Raw genomic sequence first — 21,900 nt, 5'->3', positions numbered from 1 at the left:
CGTTGCACACCAGCCATCACACGGGCTTGACAGAGCTAGGTCTTGGTCCAGTGGCAAGGGTTAACCAGGACGACTGGAGACCAGCTCTGCTGCACGGGCCTAGTGCGCGCACACATCGCACAGTGTGGGCTGGGCCCGTGCTGCCCCCTGGGCCCTCGCCTCTTCTGGGCCCCGAACTCTCGCCTCTCCCGGGCCCCGGTCACGTCCCTCTACAGTCTCTCGCCGCTCCTTCGCCCCGACCTCGCCGCTCCTGCTGTACCTGCCCGCGCTCCAATCACCGAGCTGGACCTTGGCGACGTCACTCTTCGCTCCAGCACGTGCTGCTCCCTGGAGCGGTATGCGCGGCCCCCCCCGGCCTGCGAGCACCATGGGGACCCCCTGGGCGCTAAGGGAGGCGGTGTACATTGTACACCTCTCTCGGGGCGCTCGGATGGGAAACTCCCGAGCTAAAGAGTCGGGCCGGGAGCGCTCCCAGAGACGCTGGGTGGGGGTGGGGGGGGGGGGGGGAACTTAACAAAAACTCCCACAAAAACATTCCCGAAACATTACCCACGCCATCACAACACAAATTTAAAAACCAATCACACTTACCTCAGGGGTCCGTTACTCACCTCTCCGCTGTCGGTATCGTTGGACCGCCCCGATTTCCCAGGCGAGGTCGCCGCGGGGGCGCGCCGCAGGGCGGACGGGTCGGCAGGGAGTCCAAACCTCGCGGCGGTGTCGCGACCGGGAGGCGTTGCACACACCCCGGGCGCAGCTCTTCCGGGCGGCGCTGCTCCGCGCCGCCGCTAAACCGGACCCGAGGATCGCCGCGGGGCGCTGGAGGCTGACCGCCCGCCCAGAACACCTCACCGCCGCCATTGCCGCCGCTCCGGGGCGACAAACGGAGCGGGGAAGGAGCCGGAAATCCGCCCCGTTATTGGGAATAGTCTACATCCTGCTTGCACAAGATGGGGGAGAAGAGAGGTGAAGGGATTCAAATTCAGGATGAAAAATAGCTGAAGAAGAAGCAGGAGGGTCTTCTATTTATTTTGGTCCTGTGAGGTGAGATCTGCATCTTCCAATTTAATCCCGGGATTCACCTCGGCCAGTTCCGGTTATCCTGTGATAAATCAAAAACGTAAACCTGCGGCGATGAAGCGGTGTGAATGTCAGGAGGAGATGTGAGACATACGTTCCTGTCATGTATATATGCTTGGGGTTACTAGCCACCAGGGGGCGCCATTGTCGGAGGTCATTGGGCTGTACGCACCTGCGTGTGGGCCAGGTATAAAATGCAAGCCATCATGTAATGTGAGCACTTTGGGCCCGAATAAAGTTGAGCCAGGTTTGCACCTGAGTGAGTTTACAGTATTCAAGTCTATCGAGTTATTACATACATGACAGTTTCACCATTGGTGGCCATGTCTTCAGCTGTCTGGGCCTCAAACTCTGGAACTCCCTGCCTAAACCTCTCCGCCTCTGCACCTCTCTCAAGCCCCTCCTTAGAACCCACCTCTTTGACCCAGCTTTTGGTCATCTCCTAATATCCCCTTCTTTGGCTCGATGTCCATTTTTACCTTCGGTGAAGGACCTTGCATAAGAAATAGGAGCAGGAGTCGGCCATTTGACTCCTCGAGCCTGCTCCGCCATTCAATAAGATCATGGCTGATCTGATGATGGACTCAGCTCCACTTCCCTGCCCGCTCCCCATAACCCTTTACTTCCTTATCGCTCAAAACTCTGTCTCTCTCCGCCTTAAATATATTCAGTGACCCAGCCTCCACAGCTCTCTGGGGCAGAGAATTCCACAGACTCACGACCCTCAGAGAAGAAATTCCTCCTCATCTCAGTTCTAAATGGGCGGCCCCTTATTCTGAAACTATGCCCCCTCGTTTGAGATTCCCCCCACGAGGGGAAACATCCTCTCTGCATCTAACCCTGTCAAGCCCCCTCGAAATCTTATACGTTTCAATAAGATCACCTCTCATTCATCTAAACTCCAATGAGTACAGGCCCAACCTGCTCAACCTTTCCTCATAAGACAAGCCCTTCATCTCAGGAATCAACCTCGTGAATGGCCTACTCCTGCTCCTAATTCTTATCGACCTTCCCTCTCTAGTTCTGGCGATGGGTCTCTACCCGAAATGTTAACTTTTCTTTTCTGTTCCCCGGCGTTGACGGAGCTGCTGTGTGTTTCCAGCATTGGCTGGGGTATTACTCTCCCGCCCCACCCACCCCCCCCGTCGCCCTCCGCCCCTCTGCCATTGCCTGTCTGTCACACTCACCGATCCAGATGGCCACGCTGACCGCCATTGCCAGCCTGGGCGTGCGGTGGCGGAGTGACCGGAGTGGGTACACGGTCGCGTAGCAACGATCCATGCTCATGGCGGTAAGCGTTATACACGTTGCCTGGACGGTAACCTAGAGAGAGAGAAAGGGAACACGAAGTGAAACACACACTAGTTGTTAAAGTTGGAGTGACTTTGGTAACACACCAATGTCAACGTTCTCTCTCAGGCCAACATCCCCAGCATCGAAGCACTGACCACGCTCGACCAGCTCCGGTGGGCGGGCCACATTGTCCACATGCCCGGTGCTAGGCTCCCGAAACAAGCGCTCTACTCCGAGCTCCGACACGGCAGGCGAGCTCCAGGAGGGCAGAGAAAACGCTTCAAGGACACCCTCAAAGCCTCCTTGAAAATAATGTAACATTCCCCACCCACGCCTGGGAGTTCTTGGCCCAAAACCGCTCAAAGTGAAGGAGAAGCACCCGGGAAGGCGCCGAACGCCTCGAGGCTCTTCGCCGGGAGCACGTGGAAGCTGAGTACAAACAGAGGAAGGAGCGCACGGCAAACCCAAGCACCCCCACCCACCCGTCCCTCCAACCACCGTCTGCCCCACCTGTGACCGAGACTGTAGGTCCCGCATTGGACTCATCAGTCACCTGAGAACTCGTGTTCGTGCGGAAGCAAGTCATCCTCGACTCCGGGGGACTGCCTAAGAAGATAATACACCATCCCCTCCTCACCTAAGGAAGATCAGGAACAGGACGAGACCATTCAGCCCCTCGGGTCCGCTCCACCATTCGGTTCGATCATACCCCACAACTCTGTACCACAACTCCATGTTCCTGCCTTTGCTCCGTACCCCTTGACAACCTTACCCAACAAAACTCCAGCGAGCACAGCCTTGAAAGCTCCAATTGTCCTCGCAGAATCCACTGCCTGTTGGGGGGGGGATGGCATTCCAGATTCCTTCTGACCCTTTGTGTGGAAAAAGTGCTGCTTGATTTCTCTCCTAAATCTAACTTTAAGATTGTGTCCTCCTTGTTCCTGATTCCCCCAACCAGAGGGAATACTTTCTCTGCATCCAACCTATCGAATCCTTCGAACATTTTAAACTCCTCAATTAGACCACCGTTCGATCTCCTGTGGACAAGAGCATACCAGCCACGTTTGTGCACCTTGCCCCTTGACCCCGTAATTGAAGCCCAACTACCATGATGTAGCTTTCATCACATAGTCACAGTTGGCTATTTCGGGGTGCGAATCAACTTGCTTCATGTATCCACCATGGTGATTTCCTTTGGTTCCCCAGAGCTATTCTCCCCTCCTCGCCGTGTCCTGGTCCCCAGTGACAGCTGCCGTCCAATATGCTGCAGTACAGAGGGACCTGGGGGTCCTTGTGCATGAAACACGCAAAGTTAGTACGCAGGTACAGCAAGTGATCAGGAAGACAAATGGAATGTTGGCCTTTATTGCAAGGGGGGATAGAGTATAAAAGCAGAGAAATCCTGCTACAGCTGTACAGGGTATTGGTGAGGCCACACCTGGAGTACTGCGTGCAGTTTTGGCCTCCGTATCTAAGGAAGGATTATACTTGCATTGGAGGCTGTTCAGAGAAGGTTCACTCGGTTGATTCCGGAGACGAGGGGGTTGACTTATGAAGATAGGTTGAGTCGGTTCGGCCTATACTCATTGGAGTTCAGAAAAATGAGAGGTGATCTTATCGAAACATATAAGATAATGAGGGGGCTCGACAAGGTGGATGCAGAGAGGATATTTCCACTCATAGGGGAAACTAAAACTAGGGGGCATAATCTCAGAGTAAGGGGCCGCCCATTTAAAACTGAGATGAGGAGAAATTTCTTCTGTCAGCGGGTTGTAAATCTATGGAATTCTCTGCCCCAGAGAGCTATGGAAGATGGGTCATTGAATATATTTAAGGTGGAGATAGACAGATTTTTGAGCAACAAGGGAATAAAGGGTTATGGGGAGCGGGCAGGGAAGTGGAGCTGAGTCCATGATTAGATTCGCCATGATCTTATTGAAAGGCGGAGCAGGCTCAAGGGGCTGTATGGCCTACTCCTGCTCCTAATTCTTATATTCTTGTGCATGAAACACAAAAGGTTAGTACGCAGGTACGCAGGTTCAGCAAGTATAGCAAGTATCCACGATGGTGATTTCCTTTGGTTCCTTATGTTCTAATATCACACCACAGTTCTTGGCCATGAGTGTCGGTGCAATGTATTTGCTTCACGGGTTCTTTGCTTAAGAATTCACAGCAACACATTGCTGTTAAGAACTAGTTGGTTTATTAGCAAAGGTTTAACAATCACACTACACATTACCAGTTCATCCACCAGGTTCACAACCATCTGCCCCATCGTGGATCTCCCTGAATCCAACTGGCTGGGGTTTTATTGAGTCTTGTGAAAATCGCGTGACTGGCTCAGCCACTCCTAATTCAACAGCTCTACAACTATTTTGTTGCAATCAGAAAATCAAGTGCCCCCTAATTAAAGGGGGGGCCACCAAACACTTTCAAACGAGTGCCCCCTTGTTTTTTTTTAGGGCACAAAAACACAAATTATACAAGTGCCCCCTGGCTAAAAGGGGGGGGGGGGGAATTTCGTGCAACGAGTTAATTGACCGCGGCAGGACACGAACCTGCAAACTTCTGATAACGTCACGGTTATAACCGAAGTCAGACACCTTATCCATGCTCATAGGTGCATACACTACAGTCGGTAATATTTTGTCCTTGTCAGGGGGAAATGATAGCCAAGCTCTACTAGGTCTTTATCAGACGTCCTCGACTGCCCCCTTTCCAGCAACGATGACTGGACAGCGACCAGGAGCTGGAACCCTGACCGGTTCTCTCCTCCCTGATTCAGAGGCTTGAAGCCAATTGTTGGTCTCCTGCTTACTTGTCTGTCACACTTAGTGATTCAGCTACCTATTTTTCCCTGCACCAACTTGCCAAGGCTACTTCAACAGGATTTCCTTCCCCTAAAACCACTATACCATCCAGGACAAAGCAGCCCGCTTGATCGGCACCCCGTCCACCACCTTCAACATTCACTCCCTCCACCACCGGCGCCCCCTGGCTGCAGTGTGCACCATCTACGAGATGCACTGCAGCAACTCGCCAAGGCTTCTTCGGCAGCACCTCCCAAACCCGCGACCTCTGCCGCCTAGAGGGACGAGGGCAGCAGGCGCATGGGAACACCACCACCCCCACGTTCCCCTCCGAGTCACACACCATCCTGACTTGGAAATATATCGGCCGTTCCTGCATCGTCGCTGGGTCAAAATCCTGGAACTCCCTCCCTAACAGCACTGTGGGAGCACCTTCACCACACGGACTGCGGCGGTTCAAGATGGCGGCTCACCACCACCTTTCTCAAGGGGCAATTAGGGATGGCCAATAAATGCCAGCCTTGCCAGCAATGCCCACATCCCAGGAACAAATTATAAAGAGGACAAGAGCAGCAATGTCGTGGAAACACCATGAGATGTAAGATTCCCCCCCCCCCCCCACAAAACATGAGTTAGGCCACAGCTGGAGTACTGCGTGCAGCTGGAGTACTCCGTGCAGCTGGAGTACTGCGTGCAGTTCTGGTCACCACATTACAGGGAAGATGTGATTGCACTGGAGAGGGTGCAGAGGAGATACGAGGATGTTGCCGGGAGTGGAGAATTTTAACTATGAGGAAAGATTGGAAAGGCTGGGGTTATTTTCTTTGGAATAGAGGAGGCTGAGGAGAGACCTAATTGAGGTGCATAAAATTATGAGGGGCCTAGATACAGTGGATAGGAAGGACTTATTTCCCTTAGCACAGGAGTCAACAAACAGAGGGCGTAGATTTAAAGTAATTGGTAGGAGGTGTAGAAGGGATTTGAGGGAAAATTTTCACCCAGAGGGTGGTGGGGGTCTGGAACTCACGGCCTGAAAGGGTGGTAGAGGCAGAAACCCTCACCACATTTAAAAAGTACTTGGATGTGCACTTGAAGTGCCGTAACCTACAGGGCTACGAACCAAGAGCTGGAAAGTGGGATTAGGCTGGATAGCTCTTTGTTGCCCGGCACGGACACGATGGGCCGAATGGCCTCCTTCCGTGCTGTAAATTTCTATGATTCTATAAAGTCACATAATATATCTCATGAAAGCTTACAGCACAGAAGGAGGCCATTGGGCTGGCTCTCTGCAAGAGCTGTCGTGCTCTGTCCCACATTATCGCTTTTTGTCCATAACCCTGTAAAGTTCCACATCCTTAACTATTGTCCAACTCTGTTTTAAAATTATTTGTGGGATCAGCTTTGCAGGCCAATCGTTCTGTATCCCGACAAATCTCTGAGTGAAAAAAAATTCTCCTCATCTCCCCTCTGGATCTGGTTCCGATGATCTTGAATCTGTGACCTCTGGTTATTAACCCACTCGCCAGAGGATAAATTGTTTCCTCATTTACTCTATCAAAACCTCTCTTCCTCTTCAAAACCTCTATCAGGTCTCAAACTCATATCCAAGTTCCTGCACTATGCCATCTCATCCCGACTCCAATCCCAAAGTATCCCTGTAACGTATGCATCTGTGAGTATGCTCACAGGTTTGTAGAGCTGTTGTTTGGAGGAGTCCGTGTTCCACGTGTATCTACAATGTGCGAGGTTGCAGCCCCTCTTCCATTATTTGAAGGGGCTGCTCCTCAAATTCTGGTTGCACTTCAGTCCCACACTCCTGATCTTTGGGCACCCGGTGCGGAGAGGAACGGGCAGGTCGGAAGGCCACCTCGTAGGACTGCTCCTGGGCACGGCCAAGGGGGCCATCAGCCGCTCCAGGCAGCGGGCGGTCGAGGGGGTCGTTCAGCCCGACTGCCTGCCTCTCTTCCGTGGTTACATCCGAGCCAGGGTGTCCCTGAAGATGGAGCACGCGGTGTCCACCGGTACGCTCGCGGCCTTCCGCGAGAGGTGTGCGCCGGAGGGACTGGAGTGCATCATCACCCCCGGCAACCAAATTTTAATTTAACCGTAGTTTCAAAAAGATTTATTTGTGAATTTGTCGGTTCTGGTGTTCCTTTAACAAGGGGGCACTGGATTTAAAGTTCTACTTTAAAATAGTTGTAGAGCTGTTGAGTTGTGAGTGGCTGAGCCAGTCACGTGATGTTCACAAGACTCAATAAAACCCCAGCCAGTTGAGTCCACGATGAGGTATGCAGTTGTGAGCCTGGTAGATGAACTGGTAATGTGTCATGTGATTGTTAAACCTTTGTTAATAAACCAACTAGTTCTCAATAGCAACGTGTTGCAATGAATTCTTAAGCAAAGAACGGAGAAAATACAGCCCCCAAGGCCATGTGGCTGAGTCCCTCCTAAAGGTCAGCACAGAACGATCCCAAACCAGCACTAATCCCAGGCCAACCTGGGAAGCTCCTTGTCTCTGGGGGCACGGTGGATATGTTTGAGCTCCTGCATTCTTTCATTCAAGAAAGAAAAGTTAACTTTGACACCATCAAACCACAGCTGGTAGCGCATCTTTCTGGTCTGCTCAACAAATTCAATACTTATTTCCCAGAACTCACGACAGAGCAATCTGCCGCATATCTGTGGGCTACAAACCCATTTAATGAGGATATTGAAGTTGAACTGCTAACCTGTGTCCCACCAAAGTTATTGGAAGAGCTCATTGACATTTCATCCGACAGCTCCCTCAGAGCCAAGTTCAGTGAATTACCGCTGGAGACATCTTGGTGTGAATGCTCCGATGAATACAGGACTGCTTCTTCTGCAGCACTGAAAGTGTTGCTCCCATTTAGTACAACCTATTTGTGTGAAGCTGGAATCTCAGCAATGATGTCAATGAAAACCCAAGGCAGGGTGGACATTGACCATGAAATGCACGTGCGCTTGTCGAAGATATCTCCACACATTGACAGAATTGTTTAGCAACAGGTTTCACATTAAGTATACCAATTGAAATACTGCCTGCGGGATAGATCGATGCTGGAGCTGAGACTGAAGGTAAACTTCCCCCCCCCCCACCACCATCTGATTTGGGGGACACTGTCGTAATGAAGTGGAAGACTGTCATGATCAATCTGAAGCGCTACATCTAGTCATGGATCTAATTCTGGTGGGCAAGAAACGAGAGGCATTCAGGCAGTATAGCGAGCTGGGCGCTGCGTCCTTGTGTCAGTGGGAGGAAGGCGTAGACTCTTCAACCAAGAAAGAGGGCACCTGACATCACCTGAGGTATACAGCACAGTTAAAGGAATGGAAATTACTTTCCTTTAATACTGCAAATCCTGAGTAGGGCAAGGGGTTGTCATCTGGAATTGTGAAGTGTAGCATTTCCTCTTTTGAGCTGAGTTTGAGTCATTTTTTGGAAACAAACAGGTATCAAGCAAACTGAGCTGCACCTGGCAGGTTTAACTTGGATACAATGAACTTTTTGATCCAGCATTTGTTGCTCCAATTGCACCTTCCTCAAGGGAAGGTCGTACAAGTATTTGCAATTTATTATCTGTCAGTGCATTGGATATATTCAAGAGGGAGTTAGATATGGCCCTTACGGCTAAAGGGATCAAGGGGTATGGAGAGAAAGCAGGAATGGGGTACTGAGGGAATGATCAGTCATGATATTGAATGGCGGTGCAGGCTCGAAAGGCCGAATGGCCTACTCCTATTTTCTATGTTTCTATGTTTCTATGTCCCCATGCCCACTCCTTACCTGCTGTAAGTAGTTGACAAACTTACACATGAAGTCTCCAAAGATCCAGCTGGGCAGTGGGTAAAGGGTGGCTGTAAACGGCACACAGCATACCAGGAATATGATGTCTGTTGTTGCCAGATTAGCTGAAAATATATAGAGAGAGAGAGCAAAGAAAGAGTTACTCAGTCCTCAGGAACTTGGGAAATGCAGCATCATAAACAGTTCCTAGAAACAGGCAACACAGGGAAAAGAAGCAAGGAATAAGCTTGGTCCCTTCTGCTGGTTGCAAGAGTATCAACCGTGGCTCAGTGGGCAGCACTCTCGCCCCCGAGTCAGAAGGTTGTGGGTTCATAGTCCCACTCCAGAGACTTGAGCACATAAATTTAGGCTGACACTCCAAGCGCAGTGCTGAGGGAGTGCTGTACTGTCAGAAGTGATGTCTTTCAGAAGAGCTGTTAAACCTAGGCCCTGCCTGCTCTCTCAGGTGGATGTAAACGATCCCATGACACTATTTTGAAGTAGAGCAGGGGAGTTATCCCTGGTGTTCTGGGCCAATATTTATCCCTCATTCAACATAACAAAAACAGATTATCTGGGTCATTATCACATTGCTGTTTGTGAGAGCTTGCTGTGCGCAAATTGGCTGCCGCATTTTCCACATTACAACAGTGACTACACTCCAAAAGTACTTCATTAACTGTAAAGCTTTGAGACGTCTGGTGGTCATGAAAGGCGCTATATAAATTCAAGTCTTTTTTTTCTTTAGGGTGGTGTGAGAAGAATCTGTGCCTTTATCTGTGGCTCACCTGTTTCTATCTGAGAATTGCTGGGGCGTGGGAGCAGACGTGTTGTGAGGACGTCCTCCTCATGATGTTCTGCTCAATGACATTATGAATGGGGGCATCGACCCATAATCCGTCGTCCGATGGCAGGAACTTGAAGAACCATAACACACTGGCAAAGTGGCCTGCTCCATTGTCTGAGGAGTTGCGAGTGGCGCTGAACATTGTGCAGTCATCAGCGAACATCCTCACCTCTGACCTTTATGATGGAGGGAAGGTCATTGATGAAGCAGCTGAAGATGGTTGGGACTAGGACACTGCCCTGAGGAACTCCTGCAGCGAGATGTCCTGGTCTGAGATGATTGACCTCCAACCACCACAACCATCTTCCTTTGTGCTAGGTATGACTCCCGCCAATAGAGCGTTTTCCCCCCGATTTGCTGCGTGACTTGTAGTTAGGTATATGAGATCAGTTCAGGTCAGTGGAGGAGGGCGGGGAGATGAGAGGGTGTTGACGAGGGATACTCATGTTTTTCCTTCACACCAAACAAATTCAAGGAAGAGATTTTTCTTTTGAAATCCTGCGGCGATACAACTTTTTAAAATTAGTTTACAGGATGTGGGCGTCGCTGGCAAGGCCGGCATTTTTTGCCCAATCGCCCTTGAGAAGGTTAACGATTTCCACTTATTACTGCACGTGAGCCGCCATCTTGAACCGCTGCAGCCCGTGTGGTGAAGGTACTCCCACAGCGCTGCCTTCATCGTAGCGGTTTGGTACAACTGAGTGGTTTGCTGGGCCATTTCAGAGGGCAGTTAAGAGTCAGCCACATTGCTGTGGGTCTGGAGTCACATATAGGCCCAGACCAGGTAAGGGCGACAGGTTTTATTCCCTATAGGACATATCCTCAGATAATGGAGCAGTCCATGCCCGCATCCAGCAAGACCTGGACGACATTCATGCTTGGGCTGGTAAGTGGCAAGTAACATTCGTGCCACACACGCGCCAGGCAATGACCATCTCCGAGAGTCTAACCACCTCCCCTTGACATTCAACAACATTACCATCGCCCAATCCCCCACCATCATCATCCTGGGGGTCACCATTGACCAGAAACTTAACTGGACCAGCCACATAAATGCCGTGGCAACAAGAGCAGGTCAGCGGCTGGGTATTCTGTGACGCGTGTCTCACTTCCTGACTCCTCAAAGTCTTTCCGCTGTGCTTTCTGCTCCGTCTGATTGGGTACCAGACCCACCTACTGAACCATCCGGTTTGGGCAGGTAAGTTTTATTCTGTGCTTGGGTCTTTCTTCGTGCAGTGTGCATTCCATGCCATTGGTGTGCTACCAGTACACGATTAATAATTTTCACTCAATAATCCAAGTGTATCAAGAAATCATTTGAAATTGATTGCCAGTGCAGTCTACAAACAAACACATAGAAACATGGAAATTTACAGCGCAGAAGGAGGCCAGTTTCGGCCCATCGTGTCCACGCCGGCCGACAAAGAGCCGCACAGCCCTCGGTCAGCAGCCCTGAAGGTTACAACCTATGAACAACGGCAGAAAGGCAAAGAGCACCCAGTCCACCCCACACATCTGCGACACCCCTTACACTAAAACGTTCTACACTCCACCCCAACCGGAGCCATGTGATCTCCTGGGAGAGGCAAAAACCAGATAAAAACCCAGGCCAATTTAGGGGGAAAAAATCTGGGAAAATTCCTCTCCGACCCATCCAGGCGATCGAAACTAGTCCAAGGGATCACCCTGGCCGTGTTCGATTCCCTGCCGTACTTCCCATCATAGCTGCGCCGGCCAAAAAGAGGTTATCCAGTCCAATCCCAATTACCAGCTCCAGGTCCGTAACCCTGCAGGTTACGGCACTTTAAGTGCCCATCCAACCATCTCTTAAAAGTGGTGAGGATTTCAGCATCCACCACTCTTCCAGGCAGCGAGTTCCAGATCCCCACAACCCATGTGATATAATTGTAGATCACTTGGCCCTGACAGCACTGACTGTATTAGCATTACTCCACTCCAAAATCCCACGAGCTGCAGTAACAGAGCAAACCGTTCAATGTGTATGGGGGATTATAGACGGCATCCACTGTAGGTACCTGTGCACTGAATTGCAGCTGATTTTAACGTCTCTACGCCCAAACATTCCATGCTTTAGAAACGCAGGACATGATTCGAATATCTCAAGTTACATTTGAGACACACAGTCTGTTAATATTACATTAGATAACTATTCATTCCCCTTCTGCAGGTGCCTTAAGCAAGTCCAGTGGCTGGAAAATTAACATCCCCTTCTGGCTCTCATCATCATCCCTTGTGTTATTTAATCTCTCCTGCCTTCCACCCAAAACAGACCTTCCCTTTTGTTCTTTCCTCCCCTCCCCGCCCTCCTTTCCCCGCCTCTGGACTTGCTTAAAAACCCACTGCATCTCTAACCTTTTCCAGTTTCTGACGAAGGGTCATCGACCCTGATGCATTCATAATAGAGGATGAAACTGAGCACTGTGAACAATGAGCAAGTGTGACCTTAGCTCCTTTAATGAGACTCCAGAGTGCAGGTACCTCGTGGGTGGCCTGCTGAGATACCGTGCTCCCAAGGGATGCTGGGATCCCTTGGGACTCCAACGGGTAGGCCCCCTGGTGGTCATGTAATACAGCTTGCAAGGGGTTAAATACATAACAGACCCGAAATGTTAGCTCTGTCTCTCTCTCTCTCTCTCTCTCCACAGGTGCTGCCCAACCTGCTGAGTGTTTGCGGCATTTTCTGTTTTTTTTGCACGTAGCGCCGTGTTGCTTACTAAAAGCAAGCCTTAACAAGGCCCCAAAAAAGATTAACTAAGTTATATCAACAAGAAACAACAACAACAACAACTTATATTTATATAGCACCTTTAACGTAGTAAAACGTCCCGAGGCGCTTCACAGGAGTGTTATGAGATTTTTTTAAATTGACACCGAGCTGCCTAAGTGGAAATTAGCGCAGGTGACCAAAAGCTTGGCCAAAGAGGTAGGTTTTAAGGAGCGTCTTGAAGGAGGAAAGAGAGGCGGAGAGGTTTGGGCAGCGAGTTCCAGAGCTTGAGGCCCAGGCAACAGAAGGCACGGCCACCGATGGTTGAGCGATTATAATCAGGGGTGCTCAAGAGGGCAGAATTAGAGGAGCGCAGACATCTTGGGGGTGGGGGGGGGGGGGGGGTTGTAGGGCTGGAGGAGATTACAGAGATAGGGAGGGGGCGAGGCCATGGAGGGATTTGCAACCAAGGATGAGAATTTTGAAATCGAGGCGTGGTTTAACCGGAAGCCAATGTAGGTCAGCGAGCACAGGGGGTGATGGGTGAGCGGGACTTGTTGCGAGTTAGGGCACGGGGCAGCCGAGTTTTGGATCACCTCTGGTTTACGTAGGTTAGAATGTGGGAGGCCAGCCAGGCGTGCGTTGCAGTAGTCAAGTCTAGAGGCATGGCAAACAGGAGCTCTCAAGAATTTCATATAATATTCAACTTATGTTCCAAAGACACTGGCCGCATCAAATTATTTATTATACTGTCATAAACACTACAGTTAAGTCTTATGTACAATACTCCAGACACTTGTATTTCCAACAACTGTTACTCAAAACAGAAAAAAAATTGAGTGCCTGCCATCAGTTCTTGTTATAATATTCGCAGTGTTCCGAGCCAGATGCAGGAGATTAAAATATTGCCCTTCACTGCTGGGACCCCAGGCAAATCCATCTCACACTGATGGAATTAAAGTCTTTCTCTCTGATGGTTACGGGGGGGGTCTAAGTGAAATCAATTTGCACACTTTCTCCCACTACGGGGGGATTAGCATCTGAAAGCATTCTTGTCGAGAATTCCTATTGGTTCTTCACAGATATATCTGTCGCACGCTGGGGCCTTGAAATTGTGATCTGAGAACCGTAGCGTGCAGTCACTTAACCCCTTCCTCTCACTGCCGGGAACAGTCAAACGCTCCACACACTGCAACTCCACCTTTCTGTCCCCTAATGGTTTAAAAGTGGTTGAGAATATCATAGAATCACAGAACGGTTACAGCACGGGAGGAGGCCATTCGGCCCGTCGAGCCCTTGCCGGCTCTCTGCAAGAGCACCTCAGTCAGTCCCACTCCCCCCGCAAATGCAATTTTTTTCCCTTCAGCTACTTATCCAATTCCCTTTTGAAAGCCACGAACGAGTCTGCCTCCACCGTCCTCTCAGGGCGTGCATTCCAGATCCCAACCACTCGCTGCGGGAAAATTTTTTCCCTCGTGTCGCCTTTGGTTCTGCAGCCAATCGCCTTAAACCTGTGTCCTCTGGTTCTCGACCCTTCTGCCAATGGGAACAGTTTCTCTCAATCTACTCCGCCCAGACCCCTCATGATTTTGAACACCTCGATCAAATCTCCTCTCGACCTTCTCTGTTCTAAGGAGAACAACCCCAGCTTCTCCAGTCTATCCACGTAACTGAAGTCCCTCATCCCTGGAATCGTTCTGGACTCATTAACACCTTTGCTAAAAAAAAACGCAGAGAAGATTTTCAGAGCTGCGTTTGAAGGCTACTGCCAGCAAGGATTTTTCTGCCAGACCAATTTTTATCTTTTTTGTCCAGAATCTTAAATTTCCCTCAGTATTGTCCCAGGTGTTGGTTTGGGGATTGATTTATTCCCCTTCCTCACTGTCATTGTTGTTTAATTTAAACATTTTTACCTTCCTCTTTCTGTGATATATATCTCCACAGGTTGTTCACTCTGGTTGAACATATTCCTGGAGGTTTCATCACGTGACCTCCGACCTCCAACTGCCCAACCCGCTCAACCAACCTTGTGTGTCAGCTGTGGTTCAGTGGGTAGCACACTCGCCTCTGAGTCAGAAGGTTGTGGGTTCATAGTCCCACTCCAGGAACTTGAGCACATAAATCTAGTCTGACACTCCTGAGGGAGTTGCAGCACTGTTGGAGGTGCTGTTTTTTGGAGGAGATATTAAACCGAGGCCACCGTCTGCCCTCTCAGGTGGATGTAAAAGATCCCATAGCACTATTTTGAAGAAGAGCAGGGGAGTTATCCCCAGCGTCCTAGGGTCAATATTTATCTCTCAATCAATGCAACAAAAACAGATTATATGGTCATTATCTCATTGCTGTATTGTGGGAGCTTGCTGTGCGCAACTTGGCTGCTGCATTTCCCAAATTACAACAGTGACTACACTTCAAAAGTACTTCATTGGCTGTAAAGCGTTTTATGATGTCCTGAGGTCTTGTAAGACACGATATAAATGCTAAGCTATTGGGGGAAACTCAACCCTCAAAGGGATTGAATTGAACATGTCCTTGCCACATTCTTACTCCCCAGCCTTACGGCATCTTCCATGTCCTGTAATCCCCTGACTGGTCCAACCCCCGCCCTCCCTCCCCTCCACTCCACCTTTGGTGCCAGAGTTTTCAGTTGCCTTGGGCCTACTCATTGGAACTGCCGCCCCCAAGCCTCTGTCTCTCTACCCCCTCCACATCTTTAAAAGCCTCAAGTCATCTCTTTAACCGAGCTTTCCGTCACTTCAGCTAACCCTCACACAAAGGCTCGGGGCCCACTCCTGCTCTCTTCCACAAAGAACTCTCGGGACATTTCTCTCCGCCAACTGGAATAGATGACTCTGTAAAGCTCTTCCAATGGTCAAGCTGCGATTAAATCATTTCATGCACTAGTTGCTCCAATAGCGCTTTCTAATTTCTTAGGGGTAATCAGATTATATTTTAAAGGTTAAGGGTTATGGGGAGCGGGCGGGGAAGTGGAGCTGAGTCCATGATCAGAGCAGCCATGATCTTATTGAATGGCGGAGCAGGCTCGAGGGGCCGAATGGCCGACTCCTGCTCCTATTTCATTTAGTGGTGGTATCCTGCAAAGTACACCGCTCAGACTTACCTCACCAACATTACATAAGGCCTGCTGATTCTTTTAAAATTAAACTCGATATATGTATGGGTTTGAATTGATAAGAGCACAGCTTGGAAGGAATCACTGTGGAAGGGCATGTGAAGAAAGCAAAAAAAAAACACAAGATCTGTTAGTATCAATGGGCTCAGGTTTCGGACCCCCGCTAGAACGGCGCACATCGGAGAGTCCCGCATAATTTGTAGAACAATAATTGCGCCGAGTACTTACCTCGCGATTCCCCGAGATGTCCAGGCCCATTTCCAGGTCGACGCGGCATGGCGGGAGCTGCTGGGGGCGGAGCTACAGCCCTGCGCCGAAAACAGTGCCGGAGGCTGCGCACGTCCCGCCTTCGGGGCGACGGCCCTAGCGCGGGCCAAGTGGCCTCTGACGCATCTTACCTCAGCGGCGGGGTCCGCACACCCGGCCTCTCGCTGGGGGTGGGCCCTGCCCGGAGAGTCGTCTGCGGGGCCCGGCTTCGTCTCTTCTTCTCCTTCCCCCTTCATCTTCTTCTCTTCTCCCCCTTCTCTCTCTTTCTCCCTCCCCCCCTCCTCTCTTCTCCCCCCTTGCCCCCCTCTCTTCTCTCTCTTCTCCCCTCCCCCCTCTTCCCCCTCCTCTCTTCTCCTCCCTTCCCCCTCTCTTCTCCCCTCCCCCCTCCCCCCCTCCTCTCTTCTCCCCCTTCCCCCTCTCTTCTCCCCCCTCTCTTCTCCCCTCCCCCCTCTTCCCCTCTCTCTTCTCCCTCCCTTCCCCCCTCCCCCTCCCCCCTCCTCTCTTCTCCCCCCTTCCCCCCTCTCTCTCTCCCCCCCCTCTTCCTCCCCTCCCCCCTCTTCCCCTCCTCTCTTCTCCCCCTTGCCCCCCTCTCTTCTCTCTCTTCTCCCCTCCCCCCTCTTCCCCCTCCTCTCTTCTCCCTCCCTTCCCCCCTCTCTTCTCCCTCCTCTCTCTTCTCCCCACCCCCCTCTTCCCCCTCCTCTCTTCTCCCTCCCTTCCCCCCTCTCTCTCCCCTCCCCCCCTCCTCTCTTCTCCCCCCTTCCCCCTCTCTCTTCCTCCTCTCTCTTCTCCGCTCCCCCCTCCTCTCTTCTCCCTCCTTCTCCCCCTCTCTTCTCCCCCCTCTCTCTCTCTTCTCCCTCCCCCCTCCCCCCCTCCTCTCTTCTCCCCCCTTCCCCCCCTCTCTTTCTCCCTCCTCTCTCTTCTCCCCACCCCCCTCTTCCCCCTCCTCTCTTCTCCCCCCTTCCCCCCTCTCTCTCTTCTCCCCACCCCCCCTCTTCTCCCCCTCCTCTCTTCTCCCCCCTTCCCCCCCTCTCTCTCTTCTCCCCTCTCTCTCTTCTCCCTCCCCCACTTCTCCCCTCCTCTCTTCTCTCTTCTCCCCCCCTTCCCTCTCCTCTCTTCTACCCCGCCCCCCCTCTCTTCTCCCCGGTGCTGCAGTAGGTGAGTAGAAATAATGTTTTATTTATTGAGTGATTTTTTTTTTGATTGATTTATTGCTTTATTTATCATTTATTATTGATGATGACTCTTTATTTTTTAAAGTGAAGTGTTTAATGTTTGTAAACACCCTCCCCGCCACCCCCCCCCCCCCACTCCCCCCAATCTCTCGTTCCCTACGCCTGATTTCTCAAGTGTCGGCAAGGTTTTTCTGAGCGTACAAAAATCTACACTTACTCCATTCTAAGTTAGTTTGGAGTAAGTGTTCACTGGCTTAAACTTGCAAAACAAGCGTAAGTGGCTGGACACGCCCCCTTTTGAAAAAAAAATCTCTTCTAAAATGGAACTATTCTAACTCACTAGAACTGGAGCAAACTAAACGCCGAGAATTGCAATTTCTAAGATGCTCCATTCTAAACTAGTTGCTCCAAAAAAATAGGAGCAACTCAGGCTGAAACTTGAGCCCAATGACTGGTGATAGAGTTAATGGGATCATGATTTAACGATGCCATTTAATAGCACCATGATTTAATGGCACTGATTTAATTGGGATGTCCTAGATATTGGGATGGATGCTACATACAGCGGAACAGGCTCGGGGGACTGAATGGCCTCCTCACATTCGTATGGTCCCGCCCTCCAGAACTGCCAGAAGGGTCATCATCAGGAGGGTATTCAGCTCCGCTGGGCAGGCCACATAGTTCACATGCCAGACACGAGACTCCCAAAGCAAGCGCTCTACTCGGAACTCATCCACGGCAGACGAGCCAAAGGTGGGACATCCCCACTGACACCTGGGAGTCCCTGGCCAAAGACCGCCCTAAGTGGAGGAAGTGCATCCGGGAGGGTGCTGAGCACCTCGAGTCATCGCCGAGAGCGTGCAGAAATCAAGCGCAGGAAGCGGAAGGAGTGTGTGGCAAACCAGTCCCACCCACCCTTTCCCTCAACAACTATCTGTCCCACCTGTGACAGAGACTGTGGTTCTCGTATTGGACTGTTCAGCCGCCTAAGGACTCATTCTAAGAGTGGAAGCAAGTCTTCCTCGATTCCGAGGGACTGCCTATGATGACGGTAATGATTTAAAGGGCTGCGGTATTTGCATACACAACAGCAGCGACCGAATGTCAAAGTAATTTACTGCGCAAAGTGGTTCGCGATGTGAGAGCAAGATGAATGCAAGTGTTTTATGACCAAATATTTTGATCTTGGAGAAGACAATCAGCCTGAGGATAGTTGCCTTGGTTACAAGACTGCTTAGAAAACAAAAGCTTATTATTCACTGTTATCGTGCACCTCAATATTGTCGACACAGCGATCACCTAAAACACAAATAGGTTCAGTGCTTGAGAATGATTCATTCCTGTGTAACACGGTGTAGTTATTCTGCAGAATAAAAAGTGATTCATTAACTGCTCATGAATTTGGCATATTGCTGCCTTAATAGATGCTTTTCAAAACCACTGCATGAATGACTCCTTGCAAGATAATCCCCTTAAATAGGCATTATTAGCTCAACGGGCAGGCCCCTCTTCATCTCCACAGCCGGCTCCCTTGCGCTTAGTGTTGAGCCGCGTGTTTATACTAGTGGGGCTGTAGGGTTAGTTTTTGCATACACCACCAGGATTTCAAAAGATACTTGAACCGACTGATGCAAGCATTTGCGATTCCCCGTCATAACCCTGGTGCCGATAATGCATGAGCTGGGAATGGTCCTTCAGGAAAGAAAGACGAAAAGATCCTGGGGCCGTATTCGAGCCCAGGCCCAAACGCACCGCAGTTACCGACCTTTGAAGTTGATGGAGAGGGCTGCTGCGAGCTCGGCATACTTTTAGGTTAGGTCCACCAGGGAGAGAATCGGCCAAGCCAGCGGCTCGGCATTCAAGAGATGGGGGTGCCGGGGCTGACTGTTGGTGGCCCGGCCGAACCCAGGGGTCGGGGGGGGGGGTGGGGGGTATATTTGTCCGGCCGATCTGGAAGTTGGCCGGCAAAAACAATAGAATGGCAGCCGCGGCAGTGGGATCTGGCCTTTAAGGGCGGAAGCACACACACACACACACACACACACACACAAGGCTTCCCGCCGGGGAAAACTGTCGGTGGCACCAACCAGCGGCGGAAAGGGGGTTGCCACTGGTCGGGGGTGGGGGGGGGGGGGATCCGCGCGTCCCCGACGGGGCGGCAACACGGGCGGGGAGGACGCGACCACCGCTGGAAAAGCCAGGTAGGGCAGTTCCAGAAAACGGTCTTTGCTCCGCACCGACTGGGTGGAGAGTCATTACCGGCCCGTGGCCGCCTCTTTGAGACGCTCGCGGCTCTTAAATAAAGGGGCAATTTCCCCACCCCCCCCCCACCCAACGCTGACTTCAAAAAAAAACAGACACATAAGAACATAAGAAATAGGAGCAGGAGTAGGCCATACGGCCCCTCGAGTCTGCTCCGCCATTCAATACGATCATGGCTGATCTGATCATGGACTCAGGTCCACTTCCCCGCCCGCTCCCCATAACCCCTTATTCCCTTATCGGTTAAGAAACTGTCTGTCTCTGTCTTAAATTTATTCAATATCCCAGCTTCCACAGCTCTCTGAGGCAGCGAATTCCACAGATTTACAACGCTCTGAGAGAAGAAATTTCTCCTCATCTCAGTTTTAAATGGGCGGCCCCTTATTCTAAGATCATGCCCTCTAGTTCTAGTCTCCCCCGTCAGTGGAAACATCCTCTCTGCATCCACCTTGTCAAGCCCCCTCATTATCTTATGCGTTTGGATAAGATCAACTCTCATTCTTCTGAATTCCAATGAGTAGAGGCCCAATCTACTCATAAGTCAACCCCTTCATCTCCGGAATCAACCGAGTGAACCTTCTCTGAACTGCCTCCAAAGCAAGTATATCCTTTCGTAAAGACACGCGTTTCTATTTTGTCTTTCACTCCCATCAGCCCTGCAGTGGGAGTGTCAGCCTGGATTTTTGTACTCAAGTCCCTGGAGTGGGACCAGAACCCACAAGAGAGCAAATAAAAATCGGCAGAGATGTAAAACGGGTCGTCAACTTGCTACCACCCGTGTTACGCTTTCACACAGTCATGATCTACCCCCTTGTAACTTATACAGAGCCTTTCATGTCCACATGACGTCCGGAAGCACTTCATAGCCACGCAGCTTAGCAGGAAGGCTCAACGTCCAATTTGTACCCAGCAAGTTCCTGCAACAAGGGATGAACATCGAGACAGTTCCCTGCGCTTCTTCAAAGAACGACCATGGACTTTTTACTTCGATGTAAGCAGGCAGATGGGAGCGCAGTTTAACATCTCGTCTCTGACAATGCAGCCCTCCCTCAGCCTTGCACTGCAGCATCAGCCGAGATCATGGACTCAAGTGCAGTGGGCCTCGAACCCACAAACCTTTTGATTCGGAGGTGAGAGTGCCGACGCAGGCGACAGGAAGTGTATCCTATAATAAAACACAGCAAATGCTGGACATATTCAGCGGGTCAAGCAGCATCTGTGGAGAGAGAAACAGAGTTAACGTTTCAGGTCGGTGACCCTCTGTCAGAACCGCTAAACGTTGGAGATGCAACGTTGGGCTGGATTTTTGGCTCATTTGCGCCTGGGTTAGCGCTCCGGCGGGGCAGTAAATGCTGTTTTTGGGCGTTAATGCCGAGCGTCCAGGACTTACCGCCCGGCCAGAAGATTCGGATATTGGTTAGCGCCAGCACAAAAACTTACCACCCCGCCCTCCGTTTTTAGTGTGATGATGACGTCAATCGTCATGCAATGCTATGCTCGCGCCCCGGATGGAACATTCGGCCTTGACGCCTCATTTAACGGCCGCCCCAGGAAACGCCTGAAAAAAAACAGGCGGTCACAGGTTGTGGCAGGCGGTATTGGCAGCATTTTTAAATGGAGGGCTGAGGATACTACATCGCAGGTCATATTGACTGCAACGGTTGTGCACATCACGCTGCGTCAAGCTCCGACTTGCAAACTTCACTTTTATCTGCCATTCCATTGCCCTTACAACTTCAGTGAGAGAATGCAATGGGGGCATTACTAGTTCGCCAACGTATCATGCTCCATGCTATTGCCAGGCGGTGTCGAGCTAGAGGAAGGACTCTTGGCCATGTCGGCCCACGGATGATGAGAGGCCAAAGACGTCCGGGGAGGAGGGCTTACCCCCCATGGGTTTACAGGCACCAACGCTCATACCTCCAGCTCTCTGAGGAGCAGTGTGTGAGAAGGCTGCACTTTTGAAAGGAAGTGCTGACAGAGATGTGCCATCTCCTACAGAGAGACCAATGCCTGCACCGCTCTGGAAGCAGCCTTCAATACTCCCCTCAACAGCTTTCCGAATTCACTGTGGCGCGCTGCGTGTTGCACAACGTGGCCATCATGAGGGGCCAGGCATTGCCCGTGGGGATTTGCAGGCCCACCTCAGGAGGAGGAGGAGGAGGATGAAGAGGAGCCTGGCGAGGCCCCCTTCGGATAACCATCCATGCAGGAGGCAGCGTGGAGATGCTGCCAGACAAAGAGTTGCACGTCACCAGCTCATCATGGACCGGTTCTCCTAAATGGAGGAAACTGAGGGATGGAGCTAATACCGGACACGCTATGTGCCCCCATAAAGGCACATCTGCAGTGAACGTTGGAATGATGCACATGACACCAACGGCAAATGAGGAGTCATAAATTTTACTGCAATGGAGTCACAAAAACTCCTCCCATCAAAATAAAACCACACAATATACAACGTTATGTTGCAGGGCACTGAACAACAATGAAACATCGTTACAGC

The 21,900-nt window shown here is 50.9% G+C and overlaps 1 protein-coding gene across 2 annotated transcripts in view; it reads right to left on the bottom strand.

Moving 5' to 3' along the window:
• Window positions 1-21,900, bottom strand: part of LOC139237808 (G-protein coupled receptor 54-like) — a 33,025-nt gene that overhangs the window by 3,417 nt on the left and 7,708 nt on the right. For both annotated transcript variants that reach the window (XM_070867033.1, XM_070867032.1), the window contains exons 3-4: window positions 8,989-9,113; window positions 2,268-2,403 (exon numbers count right to left, since the gene is read on the bottom strand). In XM_070867033.1, coding sequence (XP_070723134.1) covers window positions 2,268-2,403; window positions 8,989-9,113 — 261 coding nt within the window. The remainder of the gene's footprint in view (window positions 1-2,267; window positions 2,404-8,988; window positions 9,114-21,900) is intronic.

The sequence above is a fragment of the Pristiophorus japonicus genome, chromosome 24 (assembly GCF_044704955.1).
Source record: "Pristiophorus japonicus isolate sPriJap1 chromosome 24, sPriJap1.hap1, whole genome shotgun sequence".
Lineage (NCBI taxonomy): Eukaryota > Metazoa > Chordata > Chondrichthyes > Pristiophoridae > Pristiophorus > Pristiophorus japonicus.
This window is presented reverse-complemented; position numbering and strand designations above follow the sequence as displayed.